This window comes from Lithobates pipiens, unplaced genomic scaffold (genome assembly GCF_037356315.1).
Source record: "Lithobates pipiens isolate NorthernLeopardFrog02 unplaced genomic scaffold, aLitPip1_a1.2 Scaffold_8, whole genome shotgun sequence".
Taxonomy (NCBI): domain Eukaryota; kingdom Metazoa; phylum Chordata; class Amphibia; order Anura; family Ranidae; genus Lithobates; species Lithobates pipiens.
This window is the reverse complement of record NW_027507903.1, coordinates 667,893,135-667,903,236: the sequence shown is the minus strand read 5'-3', so window position 1 is coordinate 667,903,236 and position 10,102 is coordinate 667,893,135. Positions and strand designations below refer to the sequence as shown.

At 41.0% G+C, this 10,102-nt stretch overlaps 1 protein-coding gene across 2 annotated transcripts; it reads left to right on the top strand.

The window, feature by feature from the left end:
- Positions 1-1,699: 1,699 nt before the first annotated feature.
- LOC143961915 (C-type natriuretic peptide-like) lies at positions 1,700-9,755 on the top strand. Of its 2 annotated transcripts, XM_077471251.1 has the most exons (4): positions 1,700-1,958; positions 2,044-2,203; positions 7,962-8,255; positions 9,369-9,755. In XM_077471251.1, exons 2-3 carry the CDS (start codon positions 2,114-2,116, stop codon positions 8,247-8,249), a joined length of 378 nt encoding a protein of 125 aa, XP_077327377.1. In that variant the 5' UTR covers positions 1,700-1,958; positions 2,044-2,113; the 3' UTR covers positions 8,250-8,255; positions 9,369-9,755. The 2 variants fall into 2 exon arrangements, with proteins under 2 accessions (XP_077327377.1, XP_077327376.1); XM_077471250.1 differs by having other exon boundaries at positions 1,700-2,203.
- Positions 9,756-10,102: the final 347 nt, after the last annotated feature.

The window sequence follows — 10,102 nt, the reverse complement described above, 5'->3', positions numbered from 1 at the left end:
CACATCAACTCTGACCAGCTTCCCTGTCCCTGCTTAAGAAAAGCATCTCCACAACATGATGCTGCCACCACCATGTTCATGGTGGGGATGGTGTGTTCAGGGTGATGTGCCAGTGTTATGCCGCGTACACACGGGTGGACTGTATGGCGTACTTAGTCCGTCTAAACACATTTCAGCGGACAGTCCGCTCGTGTGTGGGCTTCAGCGGACTTTTTCAGCGTGCAGTCTGGCGTACTAAGTATTTCGAATTTTTCGAAATTCTGTCCGTCGTACTTTGGTTTCAGCGGACAGTCCGCTCGTGAGTAGGCTAGTTCGACGGACTAAGAATGGCGCATGCCCAGAAAGGATTTACACGGCGGAAGGGTGCTTTGCTGTGTATTGGACTTCCTATTTCTAGTCCCGTCGTACGTGCTGTACACGTCATCGCGCAAGCTTTCGACGGACTGTTTGTGCATCCGTGTGTGGTCAAGTCCGTTCAGTCGAAAGTACAACGGACTGTCCGTCGGATTGTATGACGAACTAAGTACGCCATACAGTCCGCCCGTGTGTACGCGGCATTAGTTTTCCGCCACACATAGCGTTTTGCTTTTAGGCCAAAAAGTTCAGTTTTGGTCTCATCTGACCAGAGCACCTTCTTCCACATGTTTGCTGTGTCCTCCACATGGCTTCTCGCAAACTACAAACAGGACTTTCTTTCACCAATGTCTTTCTTCTTGTCACTCTTCCATAAAGGTCAGATTTGTGGAGAGACGACTAATAGTTGTCCTGTGGACAGATTCTCCCCCCTGAGCTGTGGATCTCTGCAGCTCCTCCAGAGTTACCATGGGCCTCTTGGCTGCTTCTCTGATGAATGCTCTCCTTGCCCGGCCGCTCAGTTTAGGTGGACGGCCATGTCCTGGTAGGTTTGTGGTTGTGCCATATTCTTTCCATTTTCGGGTGATGATGGATTGAACAGAGCTCCGTGAGATGTTCAAAGCTTGGGATATTTTTTTTATAACCTATCCCTGCTTTATACTTCTCCACAACTTTATCCCTGACCTGTCTGGTGTGTTCCTTGGCCTTCATGATGCTGTTTGTTCACTAAGGTTCCCTAACTAACCTCTGAGGGCTTCACAGAACAGCTGTATTTATACCGAGATTAAATTACACACAGGTGGACTCTATTTACTAATTAGGTGACTTCTGAAGGCAATTGGTTCCACTAGATTTTAGTTAGGGGTATCAGAGTAAAGGGGGCTGAATACAAATGTACCCCACACTTTTCACGTATTTATTTGTAAAAAAAATGTTGAAAACCATTTATCATTTTCCTTCCACTTCACAATTATGTGCCACTTTGTGTTGGTCTATCACATAAAATCCCAATAAAATACATTTACGTTTTTGGTTGTAACATGACAAAATGTGGGAAATTTCAAGGGGTATGAATACTTTTTCAAGGCGCTGTATATAGAGATGTCTATGTACTGACACACCATCACTGTATACTGTGCCCTGTAGATGGATGTATATCTCCTCCTATACAGATGCTGGTACATTACATCTCCTCCTGTACCATTATACTGCCCTCCGTTGTCAGTGATGTCTGCTGGGGAGGGGTGACATTCCTATAATAAGAAGAGGGGGTCTCCCGGGGTAACCCTCCCTCCTCCATCTATAATAAAACAGCCCCCCTCTCCCCATCCTCCTTTATATATACCCGCACTGCCGGCACCACTCAGAACTGACCAGTCCTGAAATCAGGACAGACATACTGAAACCGAGCAAATCCTGAAACTGAACGCAACTTCCTAATCCCGACTGACCCTGCTGAGACTAGAGGGCCACTAAAAAACCCCCAAATCTACCGAAAAAACCCCCAAATCTGAACCTTACCTTCCCGACTGACCCTGCTGAGACCAGAGGGCCACTGAAAACCCCCAAATCTACCGAAAACCCCCCCCAAATCTGAACCTTACCTTCCCGACTGACCCTGCTGAGACCAGAGGGCCACTGAAAACCCCCCAAATCTACCGAAAAAAAAAACCAAAATCTGAACCTTACCTTCCTGACTGACCCTGCTGAGACCAGAGGGCCACTGAAAACCCCCAAATCTCATATATCACCCCAAAAAATGATGGGAGGAGTGTCAGCGCTGACCCTGGTGACCCTACTGATCGTCGGGGTATCCGGACGTCCGTCCCCACAACTCAAACACCTGAAGGTAAAGGCGGGCATTTTATTATTTTATTATACATTGTAACATATGGGGGACAGCTAGGGGCGCTGAGATAAAACCATATACAGGTGGGACAAAAATCGTCTTCTTTTTTTATATATTGTAACATATAGGAGCGCTGAGATAAAACCATATACAGGTGGGGCAGACATCGTATTCTTTTATTATACATTGTAACATATGGGGACAGCTAGGGGCGCTGAGATAAAATCATATACAGGTGGGGCAGACATCGTATTCTTTTATTATACATTGTAACATATGGGGATAGCTAGAGGCGCTGAGATAAAATCATATACAGGTGGGGCAGACATCGTATTCTTTTATTATACATTGTAACATATGGGGACAGCTAGGGGCGCTGAGATAAAATCATATACAGGTGGGGCAGACATCGTATTCTTTTATTATACATTGTAACATATGGGGATAGCTAGGGGCGCTGAGATAAAATCATATACAGGTGGGGCAGACATCGTATTCTTTTATTATACATTGTAACATATGGGGATAGCTAGGGGCGCTGAGATAAAATCATATACAGGTGGTGCAGAAATCGTATTCTATTATTATACATTGTAATATATGGGGATAGCTAGGAGCGCTGAGATAAAATCAGATACAGGTGGGGCAGACATCGTATTCTTTTATTATACATTGTAATATATGGGAATAGTTAGGAGCGCTGAGATAAAATCATATACAGGTGGGGCAGACATCGTATTCTTTTATTATACATTGTAACATATGGGGACAGCCAGGAGAGCTGAGATAAAATCAGATACAGGTGGCGGGGCAGACGTCATATTATATTTAATAGGCATTGTATTTCTCCTGGTTTACACTCTTTTTGTCATGAGTCTGAAGATTGGATCCAGTTATTAATGCTGAGATAAAACCATATAAAGGTAAAGCAGACATCATATTCTATGTGTTATACATTGCATCTTGAGATAAAATAATATGAGGGTGAGGCAGACTTATTCTATTGCTGAGGTAAAATAATATGAAGAGGTGAGGCAGACATATTCTATTGCCAAGATAAAATAATATGAAGGTGAGGCAGACGTATTCTATAGCTGAGATAAAATAATAGAAAGGTGAGGCTGACTTATTCTGTCGCTGAGATAAAATAATATGAAGAGGTGAGGCAGACGTATTCTATAGCTGAGATAAAATAATAGAAAGGTGAGGCTGACTTATTCTATCGCTGAGATAAAATAATATGAAGGTGAGACAGATGCATTCTATTACTGAGATAAAATAATATGAAGGTGAGACAGATGCATTCTATTACTGAGATAAAATAATATGAAGGTGAGACAGATGCATTCTATTACTGAGATAAAATAATATGAAGGTGAGACAGATGCATTCTATTACTGAGATAAAATAATATGAAGGTGAGGTAGATGTATTCTATTGCTGAGATAAAATAATATGAAGGTGAGGTAGATGTATTCTATTGCTGAGATAAAATAATATGAAGGTGAGGTAGATGTATTCTATTGCTGAGATAAAATAATATGAAGGTGAGGCAGACGTATTATTTCGCTGAGATAAAATAATATGAAGGTGAGGCTGACGTATTCTATTGCTGAGATAAAATAATATGAAGAGGTGAGGCTGACTTATTCTATCGCTGAGATAAAATAATATGAAGGGCATACATTTTATCCTTTCTGGGTAACACTTCTTGTATGATGAGTCTGAAAAATGGATCCGGTTAAAAACTGCTGAGATAAAATAATATAAAGGTGGGAACTGATGTCATATTCTATGTATTATAATACATTGTAACTTTTTGGGGGGGGGTTACATTTAACATATCATGAGTCCTAATTATGGGGTACAGCTAGGAGTGCTGAGATGAAATAACGCAAAGAATAACAATAGAATGATAGAAATAATAGAAATAAATAATGAATATTATTATAAATAGAAATGATAAATTGTATAATAATTTCATAATAATATAGTAAAAATGTTATAATATTTAGTAAATTTTTATAAATAATAGAAATAATACATATTATTATCAATAAAATTATTATAAATATCAATAAATAATAGAAAATAATAATAAAAAAAATAATAGAAAGGTGAGGCTGACATGATCTATTGCTGAGATAAAATAGTGGAAAGAAGGGGCAGACATTTTATTATATTAATTACACATTATAACTTTTCGGGGGGTTGTATTTCACATATCATAAGTCCTAAATATGGGTACAGCTATTATATATATATATATATATATATATATATATATATATATATATATATATATATATATATAATAAAATAATAGAAAAAGGTGAGGCTGATATTTTCTATCGCTGAGATAAAATAATATGAAGGTGAGGCAGATGTATTCTATCGCTGAGATAAAATAATATGAAGGTGAGGCAGATGTATTCTATTGCTGAGATAAAATAATATGAAGGTGAGGCAGACCTCTTTGAATTATTATACATTGTATCCTTTCTGGGGTACACTTCTTGTATGATGAATCTGAAAAAATTGATCCAGTTAAAAAAAAGCTGAGATAAAATAATATAAAGATGGGATAGATGTGATATTCTATGTATTATACATTGTAACTTTTTGGGGGGTTACATTTCACATATCATGAGTCCTAATTATGGGGATACAGCTAGGAGTGCTGAGATGAAATAACGGAAAGAATAACAATAGATTGATAGAAATAATAATAAATAATAGAAATAAATAATGAATATTATCATAAATATAAATGATAAATTGTATAATAATTTAATAATAATATAGTAAAAAATTTATAATATTTTGTACATTTTTATAAATAATGGAAATAATACATATTATTATCAATAAAAATTATTATAAATATCAATAAATAATAATAGAAAATAATAGAAAGGTGAGGCTGACATGATCTATTGCTGAGATAAAATAGTAGAAAGAAGGGGCGGACATTTTATCATATTAATTATACATTGTAACTTTTCGGAGGGGTTGCATTTCACATATCATAAGTCCTAAATATGGCTACAGGTAGGAGTGCTGAGATAAAATAATAGAAAGGTGAGGCTGACATATCCTATCACTGAGATAAAATAATATGAATGTGAGGCTGACGTATTCTATTGTTGAGATAAAATAATATGAGGCTGACGTATTTGATACATTGTATCTTTTCGGGATTGCATGAGTGAGCTTGTATGATGTATAGGTGAGGCAGATCTATTGTGTTCTATGAATTATACATTGTATCATACAGTCGGAGATATGGATCCAGTTATTAATAGTGAGATTGTACAGTGTGAAGGTGAGATATATCGGTGATCTGTAGATCGTATTCCTGGAATGATCGCGGCACCAGATCCTGTATGAATACGGGATCACCATTAGAACGGATTCCAGGACTTTCCTGTTGATAAATTTTTTGGGGGAAAGAAACGGCCAATGCACCAGAAGATCGCGTCCTCCAGATTTTACTGAGGTCTGACTTGTAGTAACAATGTGAGCAAACACATATATAAACCCTTCCGACATTTTCACAGACACCACCCCTACAGAGGGGACCTCATTGTCTCTGAATTGTCGGCTTTTATACTTTTATTTGCACAAGCCGTGTTATTGTGACACCGAAGATCTCGGTGAAGACTGGAGGCCACTATCTTTTTGGGTTTTTCTTTTAGATTTTAACGGTATCTGCGCTGGCCGTGCTCCCTTTTCAAGGCAGTAAAAAGGTGCAAGATGGATTTTTCTTAATAATATACATTCTATACATCATAGAGCAACTGAAAAAAATATTTTTTTTTTTACGTTTTCAAAAATATAAAAGAAAAAATGCTTGATTGGGGTCTAAAGACAGTATGAGGAGCAACAATTACTACAGAAAGTTTCCATATCTCTACATTCCGGCACACACAGGGTCTTTCCATGCAGTGGGGTGGGGGTAATATTCAACACTTTTCCTAGATCAGAAGATCTGCTTGATTAGGAAATGTGGAGAGGATATATATATATATATATATATATATATATATATATATATATATATATGTATGTATATATATATAATATATATATATGTATGTATGTATGTATATATGTATGTATACAGAAGAACAACCAGATAATGAACCCTAGTCCTATTCCCATGCATAAGAAGATATTAGGAGACACAAGGAGAGGACCTGGACCACTGGAGCTAACAAAGAACCCAAAGTAGTTAGTCAATAGTCTCATTGTGACCCCGTTCACCCCACAGCGATTTGAAATTTGTTTCCCGAAGTGTGTCAATGCTCAAAATTGTGATTCCCGTTAACAACCATCACTTGAAGCTTGTCACTCAAAGGTCAAAAAAGTAGGTGAGATTTTTGTGGTCTTGGCCCCTATAGACTTCAATTGGAGATCCTGGAAAAAAAGACAAAATATGGGTCATAATGCTTGCTTTTTCTCCTAGTAGCTTTTCATTGGCTGAAAATGCTCAAAAGTTGCCTAAAAGGCTCACACTCAAGCGTAAATAGGGGCTGAGTGTCCAAATAATCAGTTGATAGTATTTTTTATAAAAATGATGGGCATAAAAACGCTCATTTGGCTTTATATGGTGTGGATCAGGAGGAGGAGAAAGATGAACACTCATAATACAAGCAGGCCCAACCGATACCTCACCAGTAAGGATGAGTCAACTCCTGCTGTCCCGGGGACCCAACTGATCCCCCAGCAGCAAGGATGAGTGAATTCCTTTGTGTCCAGCGGACCCAACCAATCCTCTCCCCAGCAAGGAGGCGTCAACTCCTCTTTGCTGTCCTGTAGACCCAACTGATGCCCCCTACCAACAAGGAGGTGTCAACTCCTTGCTGTCTAGCAGACCCAACATATCCTTCCACCAACAAGGAGGAGTCAACTCCTTGCTGTCCAGTAGACCCAACCGATCCTCTTACCAGCATAAAGGAGTCAACTCCTTGCTGTCCTGTGGAGCCAACTGATGCCCCCACCAGCAAGGAGGAGTCAACTCCTTGCTGTCCCGTGGACACAACTGATGCCCCCACCAGCAAGGAGGAGTCAACTCCTTGCTTTTCTGTGGGCCTAACTGATGCCCCCCACCAGCAAGGAGGGGCCAACTGTTTGCTTTCCAGCAGACACAACCAATCCTCCCGCCAGCAAGGAGTCAACTCCTTGTTGTCCAGCAGACCCAACTGATCCCAACACTGGCAAGAATTAAACAACACCGGAAAGAGTCCACAAGTATTTAACTCCCATGCACGGGGGCTAGGTCATCCTTTCCTGGCCAATCAAGAAGGCCGAAGATTCTGAGAGGAAGGCCTGGAAGAAGCCAGTGAGAAGATGTCAGTGCCAAAGAGGGAGCTCAAGCAGAGGTGACTATAGTTTCCCTTAAAGAACAAAACATACAAAGCCACACGTTGCCATGTCAAGGCCTCCATCCATAAAAAACGCACGTTGCCCCAGTCTATTGTTGATCTATAGACTTCAATAAGAAGTAGTCAGAAGATACGACTGACCTTGTCCCTCCAAATAGATGGAAAGATAAGGGTAAGAAGGGGTTAAATATATACAGAGATCTATGAAAAAGGGATAGAAGGAAATTAAAGGAAAGACAGAATTTTGAGTTGAATTGTTACTAATTTGCTATTTATCTAACGTTCTCTCTCTATCTCTTTTTCCAACTCTCTCTCTCCTACCCCACCAACAACTTTCTGCCCTCCTTTCATTCTCTGCTGCCCCTCCACAGTCTTTAGCCGATCTTTTATCCCAGGACCTGAGTTCCTCGGAGGAGGTCCTACTCATGGAGAGTCTGGAAGATTTGGGGGCGTCCATCTCCGGGCCCCGCCCCCGGGATACAGCCGTGCCTCAGGACTCCTCCCAACTCCCGCCTAACCGCGCCTGGCTCCGCCTCTTCAGTGATTTCATGAACAACCAGAAGAAGTTTCGGGGGCGCACAAAGAAATCGGGAAATTCTCGTGGATGTTTTGGGATGAAACTGGAACGGATTGGAACTTTCAGTGGGCTGGGCTGTTAGCATCAGGTATGGAGAATCCTCAGAGCTTTGCGCCATCTATCTACCACATTGTACATAACAACCGCCATTTGTTTATAGTATTTATCAACTAGTTTATTGTTCCGTGGTTGTGCAGGCTGAGGAAGTATCCTTCAACAGAAAGTTTTTTAATTTTGTGTTAATAAAATTTTATTTAAGTTAAAGAGCCTGTAAAACAGAGGTAGTCTGCCTGACTGCAGCCAAGGGGTCGTACAGAATAATCAGTTTATGTAACACTATAGTCAACTACAGATCACAGAAGATTCTCAGAGATTGCAGAGCTATTACAGGAGATGGACAGAGACTGCAGACATAGTACAAGAGAAGGTCAGAGACTGCAGACATGGTACAGGAGATGGTCAGAGACTGCAGATATACTACAGGAGATGGTCAGAGACTCTAGACATAGTACAGGAGATGGTAAGAGACTGCAGGCCGTTTGCAAGAGATGGTCAGAGACTGCAAACATACTACAGGAGATGGCCACAGACTGCAGAGTTGGTACAGGAGATGGTCAGAGACTGCAGACCTATTTTAGGAGATGGTCAGAAACTGCAGACATGCTACAGGAGATTATTATTATTATTATATTATTATTATACAGGATTTATATAGCGCCAACAGTTTACACAGCACTAGAGATGATCAGAGACTGCAGTTATACTACAGGAGATGTTCAGAGACTGCAGACATATTAGATGAGATGTTCAGAGACTGCAGACATATCAGAGGAGATGGTCAGAGACTGCAGACATACTGGAGGAGATGGTCAGAGACTGCAGACATATTAGATTAGATGGTCAGAGACTGCAGACATATTAAAGGAGATGGTCAGGGACTGCAGACATGCTACAGGAGATGGTCAGAGACTGCAGACATGCTACAGGAGATGGTCAGAGACTGCAGACATGCTACAGGAGATGGTCAGAGACTGTAGAATTGGTACAGGAGATGGTCAGAGATTGTAGAATTGGTACAGGAGATGGTCAGAGATTGTAGAATTGGTACAGGAGATGGTCAGAGATTGTAGAATTGGTACAGGAGATGGTTAAAGGTACCAGGGCAACTCTCTCCAATGACACTGCGTCTGTCTTCCTATAGGTCGGCGGCCCCTCTGACGACTCCCCGTGTGGGATGATTTCTCCAGAAATAAATGAAACAAACAATGAACTGTGACCTACCAATACGAGCCGTGGTGCCGCGCCTCCCGGACTGATGCGTTCTGCACACGGCAGAGAAAAAGCTTTGTGTGTTGATGAATTCGCACTGTGTGTGTGAAGGATTTCTTGTTCCTTATTGGACGGTGAATCGTTCAGAAGTCATGACTTGTCTGCCATGTTTTTATAAGCAATGTGACGTGGGATTTTATCCTGAGATTTCCCCCATCCCCATCTTCTAACGACTTGCACCCCAACAGAAACCGGGTGTGGGAAATAAAGTGCAACTCCACCTATAATGTCTGTGTCCTAATAAAAGTCTTATACCAAATCCTACCTATCTGTGTACATCAACTCACCCAAGAACTGAACCCCTACATTGCTGGTTGTGTAAGGGTGTCTGGCGCTGGGTATATGGTATGAGGGTGTGGGGTGCTGGATGTATGGTATGAGGGTGTGGGGCACTGGGTGTATGGTAGTATGAGGGTGTGGGGCGCTGGGTGTACGGTATGAGGCTGTGGGGCGCAGGGTGTACGGTATGAGGGTGTGGGGCACTGGGTGTACGGTATGAGGGTGTGGGGCACTGGGTGTACGATATGAGGGTGCGGGCACTGGGTGTATGGTAGTATAAGGGTGTGGGGCGCAGGGTGTACGGTATAAGGGTGCGGGCACTGGGTG

Coding starts and splice junctions, on each gene's coding strand:
- LOC143961915 (XM_077471251.1), top strand. CDS start 2,114: ATGATGGGAGGAGTGTCAGCGCTGACCCTGGTGACCCTACTGATCGTC. Junction 2,204..7,961: donor CACAACTCAAACACCTGAAG/GTAAAGGCGGGC, acceptor GCCCCTCCACAG/TCTTTAGCCGATCTTTTATC.